This window comes from Pongo abelii, chromosome 10 (genome assembly GCF_028885655.2).
Source record: "Pongo abelii isolate AG06213 chromosome 10, NHGRI_mPonAbe1-v2.0_pri, whole genome shotgun sequence".
In the NCBI taxonomy this organism is placed as follows: domain Eukaryota; kingdom Metazoa; phylum Chordata; class Mammalia; order Primates; family Hominidae; genus Pongo; species Pongo abelii.
The window spans coordinates 50678464-50699072 of NC_071995.2; the positions used below are offsets into that span (position 1 = coordinate 50678464).

The window sequence follows — 20609 nt, forward strand, 5'->3', positions numbered from 1 at the left end:
AAACCTGAGCTTTTTTCCATATTATTTTGCATGCCTGAGAAAGAAGTTTGCCCAAACGATGCTTCAAAAGGCAAGGAGAGCCAAGCTCAGTGGCTCACACCTGTAATCCCAGCACTTTGGGAGGCTGAGGCGGGCCGATCACCTGAGGTCAAAAGTTCAAGACCAGCCTGGCCAACATGGAGAAACTTCATCTCTACTAAAAATACAAAAATTAGCTGGGCGTGGTAGCAGGCACCTGTGATCCCAGCTACTCAGGAGGCTGAGGCATGGGAATTGCCTGAACTGGGGAGGCGGAAGTTGCAGTAAGCCAAGAGCACACCATTGCACTCCAGCCTGGGAAACAAGAGCGAAACTCTGTCTTGAAAAAAAAAAAAAGGCGAGGAGGAAGCTCATCTATGGAAAAGTGAAGCACTATCACAAGGAATATAAGCAGATAGATAGAACTGTTGAGATTCAAATGGCTCAGCAAGCTGGTAACCACTATGTACCTGCAGAACCCAACCAAGCTGGCGATCATCAGAATCAGAGGTATCAATGTGTGAGCCCACAGGACCAAAAGGCATTGCAACTTCTTCACCTTTGTCAAATCTTCAATGGAAGCTTTGTGAAGCTCAACAAGTCTTCTACTAACATGCTAAGGATTTGTAGAACCATATATTGCCTGGGGGTACCCAAATCTGAAGTCAGTAAATGAACTAATCTATAAGTGTGGTTATGACAAAATTAATAAGAAATGAGCTGCCTTGATGGAGAACACTTTGCTTGCTTAATCTCTTGGTAAATACAGCATCATCTGCATGGAGGATCTGATTCGTGAGATCTGTACTGTTGGAAAACTTCAAAAAAGCAAATAACTTCCTGTGGCCCTTCAAATTCTCCTCTCCGTGAGGTGGAATGAAGAAAAAGACCACCCATTTTTTAGAAAATGAATGTTGGCAACAGGGAAGACTACATCAATAGGCTTATTAGAAGGATGAACTAAGTGTCTACCATAATCTTTTTTTTTTTTTTTTTTTTTGAGATAGAGTCTCACTCTGTTGCCCAGGCTGGAGTGTAGTGGCATGGTCTCGGAGCACTGCAACCTCCGCCTCCCGGGTTCAAGCAATTCTGCTCAGCCTCCTGAGTAGCTGGGATTACAGGCACCTGCCACTACACCTGACTAATTTTTTGTATTTTTGGTAGAGACGAGGTTTCACCCTGTTGGACAGGCTGGTCTCAAACTCCTGACTTTGTAATCTGCCCCCCTCTGCCTCTCGAAGTGCTGGAATTACAGGCATGAGCCACTGCGCCCAGCTACCAGGATTATTTTTCTAATCTGGTCAATTAATAAACAGTTCCTGCTTTCAAAATGAAAAAAAGAAAAAGAAAACCTGAATGGAGGTTGTGGAAAGTGAATGTGCTGCCTTGGGGTGGGTGAGGGACACAGAAGGGGACAGAGGGATAGTTCATCTCGAAGGGGATCCTAAGGGAAAGAGCATGCATCTTTATTTATAGTTTGCAAAACATCTTCACATGCATCACCTTAATAAACATTACTGCATTTAATCCTCATGAACACACTGCAATGTGATTGTCCCCATTTCACTGTCAGAAACTGAAGTTCAGAGCAGGGAGGCAACATCCTCAGGGTCATAGATCCTGTGTGAGTGGCAGAGCCAGGGTGCCCACCTAGGTCTTCTGCCCCCTCACCCAGGGCTTATCCCACTGTGCTGACTTTAATCATGTGTCCCTTGCAGAGGATGCCAGGGCCCATCTTCCTGAAACTGCTTCCATCAGCTCCCTTCCTTGCTCCCCACACCCCAAGAAAAACAAAAAAAGAAAAACAGGCCAGGCGAGGTGGCTCACACCTGTAATCCCAGCACTTTGGGAGGCTGAACAGGTGGAGTACCTGAGGTCAGGAATTCAAGACTAGCCTGGCCAACATGGTGAAACCCCATCTCTACTAAAAATACAAAAATTAGCCAGGTGTTGTGGCACGCACCTGTAATCCTAGATACTGGGGAGGCTGAGGCACAAGAATTGCTTGAACTTGGGAGGCAGAGGTTGCAGTGAGCTCAGATCATGCCACTGCACTCTAGCCTGGGCAACAGAATGAGACTCCATCTCAAAAGAAAATAAAAGAGAAAAGAAAAGAAAGAAAAAGAAAAAGAAACAAGAAAAGAAAAGGGCCAGGCACAGTGGCTCAAGCCTATAATCCCAGCACTTTGGGAGGCCGAAGCAGGCGGCTCATGAGGTCAGGAGATCGAGACCATCCTGGGTAACGTTGTAAAACCCCATCTCTACTAAAAATACAAAAAATTAGCCAGGCGTAGTGGTGAGCGCCTGTGGTCCCAGCTACTCGGGAGGCTGAGGCAGGAGAATGGCGTGAACCCGGGAGGCAGAGTTTGCAGTGAACCGAGATTGCACCACCGCACTCCAGCCTGGGTGTCAGAGCGAGACTCCGTCTCAAAAAAATAATAAAATAAAATAAAGTAAAAATAAAGATAAAAAAAGAGAAGGGAAGGGAAAGGAAAAGAAAAGAAAAGAAAGAAAAACAATCTCCAACGTCACCCACTGCTGCTGAGATCAACCACAAATTTCTCAGCCCTGCATCCCAGGCCTCTGTGACCCAACAAAATGTCCAGAGAATAAAGTGGGTTGGCTCAAAGGTATTGTGAAAAACAGGAAGTCCAGCCCCTCCTCTTTGTTCAAGAAAAGGGGACCAAGGCCCAGAGAAGGCAGGGATTTCCCAAATGTCCCAGAGCAAGCCAAGAATGTGGAAGCCAGTTTGCTTCCCTGCCAGTGTTCTCTCTGCTCATCGCCCAGCCACACCTCCGGCAGCCACACCTCTGAGACAAGCTGATGTGCTCAGTCTTAGGATTCGCTTCAGCTGGGAGTAACAAAGAAAAAAAAAAAACAGTGGCTCAATCCGGACAGATATTTATCTCTCAATTCCCAGACCTATAGAGATAGTCTGTCTAAGGCCAGTATGGCACTGCTTTATGGAAGGGACCCAGATCCCATCTCTTTCTTGCTCAGCCAAGGGTGACTTCCATTCACCAGGTCACTCATGGTCCAACATGGCTGCTAAACTTTGGCCATTATGCATGCATTCCTGCTGGCAGAAAGGAGGGGTGAAAGAAGCAGTTCACCCTTCCTCTCCCTTTAAGGACCCCTTTTTTTTTTTTTTGTGGCGGAGTTTCACTCTTGTTGCCCAGGCTGAAGTGCAATGGCACAATCTCGGCTCACTGCAACTTCCGCCTTCCAGGTTCAAGCGATTCTCCTGCCTCAGCCTCCCGCTTAGCTGGGATTACAAGCATGCGCCACCAACCACGCCCAGCTAATTTTGTATTTTTAGTAGAAACGGGGTTTCTCCATGTTGGTAAGACTGGTCTCGAACTGCCGACCTCAGGTGACCCGCCCACCTCAGCCTCCCAAAGTGCTGAGATTATAAGCGTGAGCCACTAGGCCCGGCCTAAGGACACTTCCTAGACCCTGTACCCTCCACTTCTACTTCTATCCCTTCGAAACATGGCCACAGCTTAATCATAAACAATGCAGGAAAATGTCTTTATTCCAGAAAGCCGTATACCCAAATAAAAAATAGGATTCTAATTACTGAGGAAAAGGGGAGAACAGGTATTAGGGGACCACTAGGGTTCAATGCCTCACTAAATCCCCACAGTCCACCATGCACACTCTTCCTCACCTTGCCATGTTCCAAACACCTAGTCCCTCCTCCATCCTTTGCCTAAGACAAGGCCTGGTTCACCCTAGATGCCCAATGTTTGCTTAATGACTGAACAAATGAAATTGACTTTTCTGGAATATGTATTGTTTTTCCAGATCAGCTAGAAAGAGTTTGAGGACAAGGATCCTGTGTTATGTGTCTTTGTATTCCCCTCTGCCACCATCCTCCCCAGCTCCCAGGCACCAGGCACACACTCTAGACATGTTGCAAGCCAAGTTCTGCCCTACCTCTGTTCTGCTCACCCCTTCCTCAGGCACCTAAAGAGTGTCAGTTGCTGTCATGGGCTGGGTGTGGTCCAGAATCTCTTCAAGGCCACTTCGTGGGGAAATGCTTTCAAAGATCAATCCACCAGCTGTTTCTGGATTAGGTCTGAGCGAATTAATACATCTCCCCAAAAGGAAAGAGTTTAAAAGGGTTAAAATTGCAGAAAAAGAAATAGATGGCTGGCCAGGCATGGTGGCTCACACCTGTAATCCCAGCACTTTAGGAGGCTGAGGCAGGCGGATCATGAGGTCAGGAGATCAAGAGCATCCTGGCCAACATAGTGAAACCCTGTCTCTACTAAAAATACAAAAATTAGCTGGTTTTGGCAGCACGTGCCTGTAGTCCCAGCTACTCAGGAGGCTGATGCCAGACAATCACTTGAACCCAGGAGGCAGAGGTTGCAGTGAGCCGAGATCATGCCACTGCACTCCAGCCTGGCAACAAAGTGAGACTCTGTCTCAAAAAAAAAAAAAAACTTATCAAACTCCCAAATTGTTTGGGCCGGGCTCGGTGGCTCACGCCTATACTCTCAACACTTTGGAAGGCCAAGGTGAGTTGATCATGAGGTCAGGAGTTCAAGACCAGCCTGGCCAAAATAATGAAACCCCATTTCTACTAAAAATACAAAACTTAGCCAGGCATGGTAGCACGTGCCTGTAGCCCCAGCTGCTCAGGAGGCTGAGGGAGGAGAATCGCTTGAACCGAGGAGGTGAAGGTTGCGGTGAGCCGAGACCATGCCATTGCACTCCAGCTTGGGTGACTTTGTGAGTGAGACTTTGTCTCAAAAAAATAAAAAAGATGGCCATCAATATGGAAATGGTTCATTCCTTTTTATTTGATAATTTTTATTGACCACCTACTATGTGCCTGGCACTCTGCTAAACACTGAAGAACCAGTGGAGAACCAAGCAGACATGCTTGGTCCCTGCCCTCATGGAGCTTACAGTGTATGGGGTAAGGCTGATACTAATAAAATACCTCTGCAGATGAATGAGTGACTGTAATTTACAGGGAGAAAATACAGGGTGCCTTGGGAACTTATCATAGAAACACGCCACTCAGTTTGTGGTGTCTAGAAGACTTTCTTGTCTTGTGGTGTCATAAAACTTTTTGTCTTGTCTTGTGGTGTCAGAAGACTTTCTTGGGGAAGCTGCGTTTGAGCGGAAAGCTTGGGAGTGACTAGGAAAGGCAGGGTGTTCCAAGCAGGGGACCAGCCATGCAATGCCCTGAGCAGAAGCAAATTCCATGTCAGCTATGCCCTGAAAAGCCTGCACCACTGCATCAGAGAGCAAGGGACAGAGTGGCCAGGATGAGGCCTCAGAGGAGGAAGAGTAGGCACAGCCTGTGGGCCAAGTCAAGATTCAGGGCTTTATTCTGGGTGTCAAAAATAAAGGGTTTTCCCATCATTCTGAGCAAACTATTGCAAGGGCAGAAAATCAAACACCGCATGTTCTCACTCATAGGTGGGAATTGAACAATGAGAACACTTAGACACAGGGTGGGGAACATCACACACCAGGGCCTGTCGTGGGGTGGGGGTGGGGGGAGGGATAGCATTAGAAGGTATACCTAATGTAAATGACGAGTTAACGAGTTAACGGGTGCAGCACACTAACATGGCACATGTATACATATGTAACAAACCTGCATGTTGTGCACATGTACCCTAGAACTTAAAGTATAATAAAAAAGAAAGAAAAGAAAAAAATAAAATAAAAATAAAGGGTTTTCCATATAAGGAAGTAACCGAATCTGATTCATATTTTTGAGAATGCACTCTGATTTTGGGGGCAGTGAACTATTCTGTATGGTACTGTAATGGTAGCTACGTGGCCCCCATAGAATGTCCACACTAAGAGTTAACTCTAATGTAAACTATGGACTGTGGGTGATAATGATATGTCAATGTAGGTTCATCAATCGTAACAAATGTAGCCCTCTGAGGTGGGATGTTGATGATGTTGCAACAAATGCAGCCCTCTGATGTGGGATGCAGGTGTAGGGGCAGAATGTATATCAGAACCCTCTACCTCCTGCTCAATTTTGCTATGAACCTAAAATTGCTCTTTTTTTCTTTTTTTTTTTTTTTTTTGAGACGGAGTCTTTCTCTGTCGCCCAGGCTGCAGTGCAGTGGCACGATCTCGGCTCACTGCAAGCTCCGCCTCTTGGGTTCGCGCCATTCTCCTGCCTCAGCCTCCCGAGTAGCTGGGACTACAGGCGCCCGCCACCACACCCAGCTAATTTTTTTGTATTTTTTAGTAGAGACGAGGTTTCACCATGTTAGCCAGGATGGTCTCGATCTCCTGACCTCGTGATCCGCCCACCTCAGCCTCCCAAAGTGCTGGGATTACAGGCATGAGCCACCGCGCCTAGCTAAAACTGTTCTTAAAAAATAAGTCTACTAAAAAAAAGTGCACTCTGGCAAGGGGCCCAATTGAACCTTCTGTGATATAGGAAATGTTCTACATTACAGGTGTGAACATAAGTTAAAACTCATCAGGCGCCGGGCACGGTGGCTCACGCCTGTAATCCCAGCACTTTGGGAGGCTGAGGCAGGTGGATCACCTGAGGTCGGGAGTTGCCTGACCAACATGGAGAAACCCCGTCTCTACTAAAACTACAAAATTAGCCCGGCGTGGTGGCGCATGCCTGTAGTCCCAGCTACTCAGGAGGCTGAGGCAAGAGAATCGCTTGAACCCGGGCGGCGGAGCTTGCAGTGAGCCGAGATCGCGCCATTGCAATTCAGCCTGGGCAACAAGAGTGAAACTCCGTCTCAAAAAATAAATAAATAAATAAAAATAAAAAATAAAAAACTCATCAGGCTGTACATTCCCCATTAAAGCACGTTTTGCATTTTATTGTATGTACAATATGCCTCGGCAAGGAGGAAACAAAGGGAACTGTGATAGGCCAAGGCTGGCCCATTGTGAACCCCGTGTGCCTGGACAGAGATCCTGTGAGCTAAGGAGGAACAGTTCCTGAAAAGAAGTGGGGCGTGGCAGGAGTGGAGGTGGGGAAGCTTTGCATTACTAGAAGAAAGGGGAAGGGGTCCTGGCTAGACAAAGCAACTATGCCCACCACAATGTGTAAAAGGGCAGCGTGGAGACTGAACTAGGGGGCCACCCACCATGCTGGTCTCCTTCCCTGCCTTCCTTTCCTTGCAGTCGTGCTTCCTCCTCCTTTCCCACCAGGTAGAATCTATGATATATAACTACGCAGGGACATGCATGCACACATTTCTATCTATCCTTCATGAAGGGTATGTACTGTCTGCATTGTCACATGCCTTGCTTTAACATTCACTCCTCCATTCCCACCACCTTACACTCAAGTCGGCCTTGCCCTCGTCCTTAGCCCACTTTCAGATCCCCCTACTACAGGGGAGCTCCTAGACCACCTTAGCCCAGATCACCCGGCAGGCAGAGCAAAACCTTGGTATTAAAATATCTGCAGAAGAGTCCACAAATGCTTGAAAGACTCATTATTTTAATCCTGGGTGGTTGGGTTGGGAAAGGCAGAGTGGAGGGAAGTGGGGGATAATGCCTGGCTCATCTGGAATAGTCAAACAGGAACCTTCTTCTACACATGTAAATTTTCTAAAAAACTAAAATTCAGTCCAATAAGAAATCAAGCTTTAAAAAAAAAAAGTCTACTAAAATTTAAATGTGCACACATTTTGCTTCAGCAATTCCACTTGTAGGAATTATTAAGATATCTTCACCATTGTCATAGCAAATACTCACCAATAGAGGACTGGTTAAGTAAATTGTGGCACATCCCAAAGTGGAATATTATGCAGCTGTGAAAAAGAGTGGAGAAGCAATTTGTATACTGATATGGAAGGAACAGGTATTGAGTGAATGTTAAAGCAAGGCATGTAACAACATATATAGTACAATACCCTTCATGAAGGATAGATAGAAATGTATGCACGTATGTCCCTATGTAACTATATATAATAAATTCTACTTGGAATGAATCACAGGAAACTGGTAGCATTAGTTGCCCCCTGGAAGACAAACTGGGTGACTGGTGAAGGGTCCTGTTGTACTTTTGAATTATGTATAAAGGCCGGGTGCGGTGGCTCACACCTGTAATCGCAGCACTTTGGGAGGCTGAGGCGGGCAGATGACGAGGTCAGGAGATCGAAACCATCCTGGCTAACATGGTGAAACCTCGTCTCTACTAAAAAATACAAAAAAATTAGCCAGGCATGGTGGCGGGTGCCTGTAGTCCTAGCTACTCGGGAGGCTGAGGCAGGAGAATGGCATGAACCCAGGAGGTGGAGCTGGCAGTGAGCCGAGATCGTGCCACTGCACTTCAGCCTGGGTGACAGAGCAAAGACTCCATCTCAAAAAAACAAACAAAAAAAAGAATTATATATAAAATGTATTTGTTACCTATTCAAAAAATTTTTGGCTGGGTGCAGTGGCTCACACCTGTAATCCCAGCACTTTGAGAGGCTGAGGCAGATGGATCACTTGAGGTCAGGAGTTCAAGACCAGCTTGGCCAACATGGCAAAACCCTGTCTCTACTAAAAATACAAAAATTAGCCAGGTATGGTGGTGCACGCCTGTAATCCCAGCTACTTGGAAGGCTGAGGCAAGAGAATCGCTTGAACCCGGGAGGTGGAGGTTGCAGTGAGCTGAGGTCAAGCCACTGCACTCCAAACTGAGTGACAGAGCAAAACTCTGTCTCAAAAAAAAAAAATTGTTTTCACTTATATGCGTTAAAAATCTAGTATTACTGGCCAGGTGCAGTGGCTCATGCCTATAATCTCAGCACTTTGGGAGGTCAACACAGGCGGATTCCTTGAGGCCAGGAGTTCAAGACCAGCCTGGTGAAACCTCGTCCCCACTAAAAATACAAAAATTAGCTGGGTGTGGTGGTGGGCACCTGTAATCCCAGCTACTCGGGAGGCTGAGGCAGGAGAATCATTTGAACCCAGGAGGCGAAGGTTGTAGTGAGCCGAGATTGTGTCACTGCACTCCATCCTGGGTGACAGAATGAGACTCTTGTCTCTAGAAAAACGCTGCGCGCAGTGGCTGACGCCTGTAATCCCAACATTTTGGGAGGCTGAGGTGGGTGGATCACCTGAGGTCAGGAGTTCGAGACCAGCCTACCCAACATGGCGAAACCCTGTCTCTACTAAAAATACAAAAAATTAGCTGGACGTGGTGGTGGGCACCTGTAATCCCAGCTACTTCGGAGTCTGAGGGAGGAGAATCTCTTGAACCTGGGAGGTGGAGATTGCAGTGAGCCGAGATCACGCCACTGCACTACAGCCTGAGTAACAAGAGAGAAACTCTTGTCACTCAAAAAAAAAAAAAAAAGCTAGGCTCAGTGGCTCATGCCTGTAATTCCAGCACTTTGTGAGGTCAGGAGATGGAGACTATGCAGGCTAACACAGTGAAACCCCGTCTCTACTAAAAATACAAAAAATTAGCTGGGCATGGTGACGGGTGCCTGTAGTCCCAGCTACTCAGGAGGCTGAGGCAGGAGAATCGCTTGAACCCGGGAGGCGGAGGTTGCAGTGAGCCGAGATTGCACCACTGCACTCCAGCCTGGGTGACAGAGCAAGACTCTGTCTCAAAAAAAAAAAAAAAAGAAAGAAAGAAAGAAAGAAAAAGAAAAAAGAAATCTAGTACTGTCAAGAGTCAGGACACCACTTACATAAGCTTAGACTGATTCTACCTCCATGAATGGGGTTTTAAGCCCTGCCTCACAGGATGGTTGGAGAGTTGAAATGAGATGACCCACAAGCAGGTGAAGTGGATATTTAAGAAATGTCAGTTCCTGTCCTTGCTGAGGAAGGGTGAGAAAACCCTCATCTAAATGACCGTTGGATTTCCAGCTCTTCTGTCTGTGTAGTTTCTGAAAGATAAATGGGAGGGATGGTGTCCATTTAATGCTGGGTAACCTTGATCCCATGGTAGATGCACCAGAACCTGGAAGGAGCAAGCAGGGAGGGAGGGAAAGGAAATTCTCCCTGGAGCCATCCTGCCTTTCCCTGAGCAAACACCCAGGGCGTGGAAACTCCCAGGAGACTATCTGGTGGGGCCCCTGGCTGCCCCCAGCATGCCTGCTTCTGGGAACAGGGCCAGATAAGACAGGTGACTGGCTTCAGGGAGGATTGGATGGGGCACAATTGAAAATATTGACTTAGGGCACCCATGGTAAGAGATCCTTCTCACTGGGTGCTATGACTGCACTGGGCTCTAACACCACCCACCTGATTCTTGCTGAGGGCCAGGCTACATGTGAGCAGAAGGCAGAAGGTTGGTATTGTTTCATGAAATTTTTGTTTCAGTTATATATATATATATATATATACACACATATATATATACACATATATACACACACACACACACACACACACACATATATGTAAATATTTGCAGGTGGTGATAAAATGAATTTCTTACTGTGGGCCACTGCCAAAATAGAGCCCTGCTCTGGATAATGGTGCTGTTAATGTGTACTACCAAAAAGTGAGATCCTCTAAGGTGACAGTGTGCAAATCCCTGGGCCTGGCCCTGGGGCTGGGTGGGAGGGGTTGGCGGTGGGGGGTTCCTGGGCTCAGTCTGGAAGCCCAGCTCCATCAATGTGGGTAGCTAGAGAGGCACTGTGTGGTAGCTAGGGAGGTGCAGAGATGGGGCCCTCAGAGGGGAGCCCAGGGGCTGGGAAGCTGAGGACCCAGAGACAGGAGCCCTGGAGAGAGACCCCACAGCAGAGCCCGACAGGAGCTTCCTGCACCAGCTTGTCCCCACTCACAGTACCCTCTGCCTGTCTGTCTAATCTCCATTGGTGTTTCAGAAAGTCTGGAAATGCCCCCATCTCAGTTGTGCTAAGGACTTGTGCCCTTAGCCCAATGCTGAATGGACAGGGTGGCTGCCTGGAACTCTGTGCTGGTGGCAGTGGAGTAGGACTGTGGGGATGCACTGCCCCACCCAGCTGTGTCCTAACCCCTCCCACCCTGAACCTTGGAGGTTGTCTCAAGAGTCAGGCAAACCCCTTCACACACTGTGCACACCCATGCACACACAGTACACCCTCCACATGCAAACACAGAATGCACACACACCCTTTATATCATACACACAGCTTGTAAAAAGGATAGGAAGGGGGTGGTGGCTGTGACTGAGTGGAGTGGGGAAGGGCCAAGTCCCATACAATCTTAGCTTCTAGAAATTGTGGGTATGACACACCCAATGGCTGAGAATAGACTCTGAACCTCTGAGGGGATGGAAAAGCCAGGATGCCTTAGTCCCTGACTGCAAAGATTGAAGGTGGTAAATAGACGTGTCTGGCCACAAGGAAAGGCCATGTGCCTGGCCAAGAAGTACAAGCCTGAGAGCTGGACAGCTCTGGGTTCCAATGCCAAATCTGCTAGTTTCTAGATGAGCCAACTACTTGGCTTCTCTGAGCCTGGCTTTCCTTATATGCAGATAGTCCTGATGCCAAGGTGTAGGGGAAGCACACTAAGCTCTCTGCTGATAAAGCCCTCAAAAACTTGCTCTGCCTGCCTCTTGGGCCTTGCTGCACAGATCAAATGAACCTTGGTATTTGAAAGCACACTGTAAACCAGAAAGCACTGTGCATAGGTCAATGACTATTATACAGGTGTAGACATCTATGGCAACAAGGTTTCAACCAGGTTTCAACAAAGGAGCCTCTTTAGGAACAGATAAGGGGGTCAGACTTTCCTGCTGTGCACCCCCTGCTTCCTGGACCCCTCCCAGCTTCTCAGTCCCAGGAAGAGGCCTCCTGACCACCTCCCTCCCACCCCGGTGGACATCAGATGCACACACAGCAAGGACAGTTGGCAGAGCTAGCTGAGGTTTTATTTTGGACCAAAAAAAAAAAGCAATTGAACTGTTTTGTAGCTGGAGGCATGGGCAAGGGGGGTCCCCAGGTAGTAAACTCCCCGGGTGGGCTGAGGGCTAGGGCTGAGCCTCAGGTGGGTCTCCTGTTCCCAGTGCTACCCTGCATAGCGGCCTCCTTCCCAGGCTCTGGGGCAGCGCAGGAGGGGCAGGCTGGGAGGGGCTGCCGTAGCTGTTCACTTGGGCAGGAGGTCGGAGGACTCGGACACCAGCTTCCCGTCACGTGTCTCGATCTTCTTCACAACCACGGCCCTGGAGGAGCTGGTGCGGCTGAAAGAGCTGGAGCCCGCGCCAGAGCCAAAGCTGGAGCCCAGGCCGTAGCTGAGGCCGGGGCTTGTGAGGCCCCCATAGGCCGAGCTCAGACCACCTGGTGAGGGACAGAGGCAGCCACGTGAGTACAGAAGCCCACCCCGCGGCAGGCTCCATGCCCCTTCTCCCTGCTCACTCCCAACACAGCCCCAGGGATGGGAGGTTAACCCAGCTCTGCCTGATCAGGGATTGCATGGTCCACTACTCCAGAACTGTCAGGGAAAACCAGGAACAGGGTGGGAAACAGCTGCCATATATATAGCTGTGTCACCTTGTACGTTTAACTGGACCTCAGCTTCCTCAACTGAAGATGTTTACAGGTGTCATATAAAAAATAAATTACAGTCAGGCTCAGTGTCTCATGCCTGTAATCCCAGCACCGATCACAAGGTCAGGAGTTCGAAACCAGCCTGCCCAACATAGTGAAACCCCGTCTCTACTAAAAATGCAAAAATTAGCCGGGCATGGTGGTATGCACCTGTAGTCCCAGCTACTTGGGAGGCCTGAGGCAGGAGAATCTCTTGAACCCAGGAGGTGGAGGTTACAGTGAGCTGAGATCACGCCACTGCACTCCAGCTTGGGTGACAGAGCGAGACTTCATCTCAAAAACATTATATTAAATTAATAAATAAAATAAATCACATAAAGCCTGTAGTATACTTAGCACAGTGCCTGGCACACAGCTATGGTTTATTTGGGTGCTTTCTAATAGTAACTCTTACTGGGGTCCTGAGTATGGGCCTCCCCACCCTAGGATTCTCCCAAGAACATGAGTGCTCAGGGTGAGGTCACTGTGAGCTCCCTGGAGCTGAGGCCTCCCCCTCCCTGGGCCCTGCCTCCCGCCCTCATCGCAGGGCCCTGGACACCCACCTGCATAGCCGCTGGTGGTCTTCGTATGAATACTCATGTTCTGCATCCCAGACTCCAGCCTGTACCCAGACAAATGGGGTGTCAGGACCAACTCCTAGCCCTTCTTGGCCCAGAACAACAGGACCCCAAGTCCCAAGGGGCTTCAGGGGGCTCCCACCGTCCCCACTCCAGGTCCCAGGGATAGGGAAGCGGGTCCAGTCAGAGGTCCCCACACCCACCGGCTCTCCTCGCCCTCCAGCAGCTTCCTGTAGGTGGCGATCTCGATGTCCAGGGCCAGCTTGACGTTCATCAGCTCCTGGTACTCACGCAGCTGCCGCGCCATGTCCTGCTTGGCCCGCTGCAGGGCGGCCTCCAGCTCGGACAACTTGGCGTTGGCATCCTTAATGGCCAGCTCGCCACGCTGCTCGGCATCTGCAATGGCAGCCTCCAGGGAAGCCCTCTGTGGGGTAGGGGACAGGTAAGTAGGTCAGGTTGGGTATGCCTTCTCTTCTCCCCTGCTCCCACCCTCCCTTAGGGTCCTCCCCACCACCACCTAGGCTGACTCCCCCCAGCTCAAATTAAATGAGACTAAGGGCCAGGCACTGTGGCTCATGCCTGTAATCCCAGCACTTTGGGAGGCCGAGACGGGCAGATCACGAGGTCAGGAGATCGAGACCATCCTGCCTAACACGGTGAAACCCCGTCTCTAGTAAAAATACAAAAAAAATTAGCCGGCCTGGTGGCAGGCGCCTGTAGCCCCAGCTACTCCGAAGGCTGAGGCAGGAGAATAGCGTGAACCCAGGATGCGGAGCTTGCAGTGAGCTGAGATCACGCCACTGCACCCCAGCCTGGGCAACAGAGTGAGACTCCGTCTCAAAAATAAATAAATAAATAAATAAATGAGACTAAGGAAGCAGATCAGGGAGACATGAGCAGCTTCCAGGTGCTTCCCCTCCACACCCTTCTCACCTGCGACACTGTAAGGTCCCCCCACACTAACTGGACTAGATCCCTGGGTTCTAGACTTTCCTTAAAGCAGCAGAGCTCAACCTTACCCTGATGCATATGACTGATTAAAGCAGGCTTGGGAGCACGCATCACGAGCCCCAACATACCTGCCCCAGCCCCCTTTCACCTCTGTCCTGGCCCAAGGGAACTTCCCTGCATCCCTTAGCTTCTCAGAAGCAGACTGAGAAGCTGAACTGTGGCTGCCCCTCCAACTCCTGAACCATGGTCTAGGATTCCTTCCCCAACTCCCAGAACCCTCACTCTTCCTACATTATCTCCTCTCACCAGGATGTGTCCAAGGATCCCCTCCCACCCCCAGCCCTGCCCATACCTGGCCTTTGAGGCCCTCAATCTCAGCCTGGAGCCGGCTGATGTTCCGGTTCATCTCAGAGATCTCAGTCTTTGTGCGCCGCAGGTCATCCCCATGCTTCCCAGCCAGGCTCTGCAGCTCCTCATACTTGATCTGGTACATGCTCTCAGCCTCAGCCCGGCTGCGGTTGGCAATATCCTCGTACTGTGCCTTGACCTCAGCAATGATGCTGTCCATGTCCAGGGAGCGGCTGTTGTCCATGGACAGCACCACAGATGTGTCTGAGATCTGGGACTGCAGCTCCCGGATCTCCTGTGGGGGAAGAGGGCAAGTGGTGAGGCCCTGTCTCTGCACACAGGGAGCCCCCTTTTCCACAACAGCCTTTCTTAGGGGATAAGACAGGGGCAGCAGAGGAGAGGAGCAGGTGGGAGTCAGGGTTAGGGAGAGGGCAAAGTTCCTGAAAAAGGAACTAGGTGCACCAATACTAGGTGCACAGAGAGATCCAATGCAGCACCAATACTAGGTGCACAGAGAGATCCAATGCAGCTCAAAGATTAGGAACAAGGGCTTTGGGGACAGAGTTGCTGCTGAATCACCACACCCTATGATGACCTTGGGTACGTTATTTCACTTCTCTGAACCCACTTTCTCGTCTGTGAAATGGGGTAATGACTCATCCCTCATGCGGGGGATAGAACATATAGACCCAATACTAGCTGAGCAAATATTGGTGGCTGTAATTAGTCAGCAGTGGGCCTTTGTCTTATTAGTGTGCTGGGGGCTGGGAGGAGCTTCTGGTTGAGTCTCAGGGTGGAGGCACTGACAAGGCTGGGGGACCCTCACTCTCCTGCTACCAAGAACATACCTCTTCATACAGCTGCCTGAGGAAGTTGATCTCGTCAGTCAGCCCTTCCAGGCGAGACTCCAGCTCTACCTTGTTCATGTAAGCTTCATCCACATCCTGGGGGATGAGGAGAGGGGAGCCTGAGCTGGGTTTCCACACCCAACCCCAACCAAGGGGCTCCCAAGGTCCACCCAATGGCCTGGTCACAGGATTTTCTAGTTGCCCACTTTGTGGTTTGATCTCCCAGCCCAGCCTCTGCCCATCACATGTGCATTCTCAGCCCACACACCTTCACCTCTGCTTCCTGCAGCGCACCCTCTTCCACCTCCTCTAGGGAGCCTTCTAGAGCCAGATCTCCAGTTCTACTGCTCTGTTTTCTGAACCATGTCCCAACATCGATGTCAAGAGTTCTGTCCAAATGCACCTACTACTCCATCCTTGTCTACCTTTCTGTGCACCCAAATGTTGACATAAATGAGTTTGTCCCACTACTTAGGAATATTTAGGGACACAACCCAGAAAGCCTCTTGGTCTGAGTCTCTGAGCCCCAGCCTCCAGTGTCCAGAAAGGAGAAGGGAGATTCCCTCACCTTCTTGATGAGGACAAATTCATTCTCCATCTCTGTACGCTTATTGATCTCGTCCTCATACCTGTGAGGAAAAGACTTAGAGTTAGAGGATGAAGGCAAAAAGGAGGTTGCCCTTGGTCTTTTGGGAGACAGGGGCATTGTGAAAATCAGGAAAATTCAGTTCACAGAGATGCAGGATATGAGAAGGCTGGTCCTTCTGCCCTCCCCAGCTGCCCTCTCCCACCCTCACCCCTCCCTCAGCCCACGGGAAGCAGGAAATCTCTCTCCAAATCCATGAATACACATCGGATTGGACACCTTGAGAGTGTTAACAGCAGGGCCTGACATGAGACCTCAAACAGAACTTTCTAGAGTTTGCTAGAGGTCAAGGGTCAAAACTAAAGAGGGGCCAGAATGTTAAGTACAAAAGTGAGGCCCGTAGGCTGCCTATCTCTCCCGTCTCAGGTTTACCACATAAACATTGATGCATAATTTGTTGTCCAAATCCAGACAGTTGAGATTGAAAGGGGGTGGGTACTATCAACAATTGTGCTAGGACCCTGGGCATAAACACAGACTGTTCCGAGCAAACCTCATCATGTGGTCACCCTAATTAGATAGGACTGCACTGCCCACAACAGAGGGCCATGGGGACTTAGTCCCAAGGTCCCAAGGGGTGGAGGAGAGCACGGTGACTTCAGTTGGGTGGAGGGTGGGAGTTGCTCACTTGTTCTTGAAGTCCTCCACCAGCCCCTGCATGTTGCCAAGCTCTGCCTCCAGCTTCAGCTTCTCCTGGCCCAGAGTCTCCAGCTGCCGCCTAAGGTTGTTGATGTAGCTCTCGAACATGTTGTCCATGTTGCTCCGAGCCGTCTTCTGCTGCTGCAGGAGGCTCCACTTGGTCTCCAGCATCTTGTTCTGCTGCTCCAGGAACCGTACCTATACGAAGGAGAGCAAAAAGGTCTACATCAGGCCAGGGCTCAAAGTCTGGAGGGAAGCAAGCAGTCTTTTCTCTTAATTCACTTCCCAAGCAGTAAGGTCTCCAGACCCCAGGCACCTGGTTAGCTGTTCTGGAAGGATCACCTATGACCAGGGGGAGAAAGCATGGCATGATGGTGAGGTGGGGAGCAATGTCCCTCTAGCATTGGGTGGGGGAAGGAGACAGGTAAGGGAATTATGTTAAAGCTGCATTTGCAAACCAATAGGCCTAATTTCATTTACATAGATTGTATATTACAGATCAATAAAAACAGCCAAGCTTTCTTTGGGAGTCTCGCTCTGTGGCCCAGGCTGGAGTGCAGTGGCAAGATCTCAGCTCACTGCAAGCTCCGCCTCCCGGGTTCATGCCATTCTCCTGCCCCTGCCTCAGCCTCCCGAGTAGCTGGGGCTACAGGCACCTGCCACCACGCCCCACTAATTTTTTTGTATTTTTAGTAGAGACAGGGTTTCACCATCTTAGGCAGGATGGTCTCGAACTCCTGACCTTGTGATTGACCCACCTTGGCCTCCCAAAGTGCTGGGATTATAGGCGTAAGCCACCGCGCCCGGCCAAAAATAGCTAACCTTTCTAAAGATGTTAAGATTGAAAAAGAGGCCGGGCGTGGAGGCTCACGCTTGTAATCCCAGCACTTTGGGTGGCCAAGGCAGGCGGATTTCTTGAAGTCAGGAGTTCGAGACCAGCCCGGCCAACATATTGAAAACCTGTCCCTACTAATTAACCAGGTGTGGTGGCACGCACCTGTAGTCCCAGCTACTCGGGAGGCTGAGGCAGGAGAATCGTTTGAACCCAGGAAGCGGAGGTTGCAGTGAGCTGAGATTACACCACTGCACTCCAGCCTGGGCGACAGAGTGAGACTCTGTCTCAAACAAACAAAAGAACTTGTAAATCTTTCTAAACTGGAGGGTCTTCTTGGAAGACAGAAATCTTTTAAGGGTACAGCCTAGTTCCCTCCATCACTCTCTGCAAATCGCTTTCTTCCCCAGGTCATTCTGTCCCAAAATTATTTTTTTTTTAAAAAGTGATTATAACATCTTATCCTAATGGAATGTGGGCGAAGCACTGCTGAACTCTTTACATATGTAAGTTTGAATAGGCAAAAACTCTTGGATTTAGGGGCTCTCATATTCATTTTATAGATGAGGAAATAAGACTTGGCAAGGGAGTCCATAACCAGGAACCAGCAGAGCAGTGCGAACCAAGAATTCAGATTCCAAAGCCTATGCTTAGCTGCTCTCTATAAGGACACCAGGGCTAGCAAAACGCAGTCAACAAGTCAAGTCCCGGCGCTTGGAGCGCCAAGGGCCCCCGACCACAGGGTTCCTGGGGCTCCGGTTCCTCCCGGCGCACTCTGCCCCAGGATTTCCCTCCTCCCGTTCCCACAATGCCTCCCAGGAGCCAGTCAGCGTGAAGGGCCCAATCCTCGGGGCCGCCAGGGGCCCGGGGCCCCTCAGGCAGCGGAGTCCCAGGGCTGCAAAACCCGGCCTGGCTCCTGCTGTGTGAACGTGGAGCCAGGCCGCTGGGGCGGAGCAGGGACAGGACGCGAGAAAGGGACACGGGCTGAATGGGCGAGGGGCGTTGGTGGGCGACCGCGTTATCTGAAGCCATAAACTTAACAGGACGTAAACCCCGGGAGGGGCGTCCCACGCCCGCAGACTTTGAATCCTGGATGGGCTTTCCGAGGCCAGGCCCTGGCGCCTCCTCCACCCCACCCCAGCCCACCCCACCCCCGACGCCCAGCTCTGCCAGGTGGAGGAGCGCGTCCCGAGACTGCTGCCCGCAGTCCCTCACCCCGCCCTCGGCCCCGCCCACGCTGCCGGCGCAGGGGCCGGGGTATGACTCATTCTGTGACCCCCGCACTCAGGCCTCCGGGCGCCAAAGGCCTCAATCAATATTTGCCCGTTTGAACCGAGACACCCACTTCCTTCTCCTAGAATGATAGAATCACACCAAACCCCTATGTGAAAAAAAGAAAAAAAAGAAAACAAATCACAAAGGCACCACTGGGGAGCCCTTAGGGTAGTGCCGGGGAAGAGGCGAATCTGGAGGAGGGTAGTCCCCGAACAGCTGGGACTGCCGCAGGGTGACAGCTTAAAAGACGGTCAGAACTCGAGTTGGGGTGAGAACAATAACCGCTATTATTTTTTATAATTTGGGGACAGAATGACCTGGGGAAGAACGGGATTTGTAGAGAGGGGTGGTGGGAACTAGGCTGTACCCTTAAGTTGTCTCTCTCTTCCAAGACCCTCCAGTTTAAAAGGGAAGGAGGAAGCCCCAGGATTCATCCCGGCTGTCCAGACCCTCTCCCCACCCTCACCCAGCCCAAACCAAGGTGCACGGGAGGGGTGAGTCGGAGGTTGGAAGGGGGAGTGTTGCCAGGGCGGGTGAGGCCCAGCAGGACTCCAGTTGGGGGCTGGAGATGTGCATAGGGACCGGGACTACCAAGAGAAAGGGGCCGCGGGCACAGTCAGCCATGCAGGGGGGACCCTCACCTTGTCTATGAAGGAGGCAAACTTGTTGTTGAGGGTCTTGATCTGCTCCTTCTCCTGGGTGCGCACGGCCTGGATGTTGGGGTCAACCTCCAGGACAAGGGGGCTCAGCAGGCTCTGGTTGACCGTGACTGCGGTGATGCCTCCCATGCCGCTGGCCCCACCATAGCCGCCGCCCAGGCCACCCCGAAAGCTGCTGCTGCCCACTCGGGAGAAGCTCGAGGAGCTGATGCGGGTACCGGGCCCACTCGTGTAGGAGCGGCTGCTGAAGGCCCGGGGGCCAGAGGTGGACACCTTGTAGGACTTCTGGGTCACCCTGATGGACATGGTGGAGGCAGGAGTGGAGGCAGGCAGGCCGAACCAGGCAGAGATCCTAGAAGGAGCGGAGAAGCTGCTTCTTGGTGAGGAGAGCTCTCAGGAATGGCCTTTTATAAAAGAGAGCCCAGCCCCGGGGGATGGGGGGAAAGGCCTCGTACCTGAGTGGCTAGGCCCAGAGGGGGCTGGGCCTAACCCGTCACCTGCCACCTCCGGGCAGGACTCAGGTGGGGGCAGCAGAGAGCTGCCGCCACCCAAGGGCCCGTTCCAACCCTGGAGCCCACTCCAGCACCACCCCCAGAAACCCAGGAAAAGGCAATTCAGTGAATATGAAACTGGAAGAAATCCTGTCCTGGCACAAGCGCCTGTAACAAGCAGACTTGCCTAGGCCGCCCAGCCACTACAACCCTGACTCCTGGGTCTTGTCTCCCTCCCTCCTGGGGGAAATAAACTGGAGGACTGGGAAGCATGGGAAAAAGGGGTCTCCTAGCATTTGGGTCTCCTCTGAGCTGCTGACACCCCAAAGAAACTCTCCTGTGTTCTCCCTGATTGAAGCGATTATGAGGGCCTGCCTGGGCTGGATGACAGAACAGCTGGAGTCCAAAGCCTTAAATCTGAAATCAGCCATTTGCCTCATCTCTCCAGGTTACTGTTCTACCCCTAGCACCTGGTGCAATGCCAAGAGGGTCTGGGTAGATATTTGTGGAATGAATGAATGAATAAGCATCACACACACACTCACACACACACACACACACACACACACACACACACACACACAGAGTGGCTGTCGTCCCTCTACGTCTGAAGGTGCAAGATAAAAAGAGATCCAAGGCCAGGCGCGGTGGCTCACGCCTGTAATCCCAGCACTTTGGGAGGCTGAGGTGGGCGGATCACGAGGTCGGGAGTTCAAGACAAGCCTGACCAACATGGTGAAACCCCATCTCTACTAAAAATACAAAAATTAGCTGGGCATGGTGTAATCCCAGCTACTTAGGAGGCTGAGGCAGGAGAATCACTTGAACCCGGGAGGCAGAAGTTG

At 50.7% G+C, this 20609-nt stretch overlaps 1 protein-coding gene and 1 pseudogene across 1 annotated transcript; one reads left to right on the plus strand and one right to left on the minus strand.

Annotated features, from left to right (window-relative positions):
* The first annotated feature begins 482 nt into the window (after window positions 1–482).
* On the plus strand, window positions 483–982 carry LOC134759479 (large ribosomal subunit protein uL30-like; annotated as a pseudogene).
* A 10843-nt stretch (window positions 983–11825) lies between these two features.
* On the minus strand, window positions 11826–19674 carry KRT8 (keratin 8). Its single transcript, NM_001133893.1, is given in 8 exon segments — window positions 11826–12248; window positions 13061–13119; window positions 13279–13499; window positions 14379–14669; window positions 15223–15318; window positions 15791–15851; window positions 16497–16705; window positions 19256–19674. Coding segments are annotated over 8 exon segments (1452 nt in total). The 5' UTR covers window positions 19580–19674; the 3' UTR covers window positions 11826–12057.
* Between the last annotated feature and the right edge of the window lie 935 nt (window positions 19675–20609).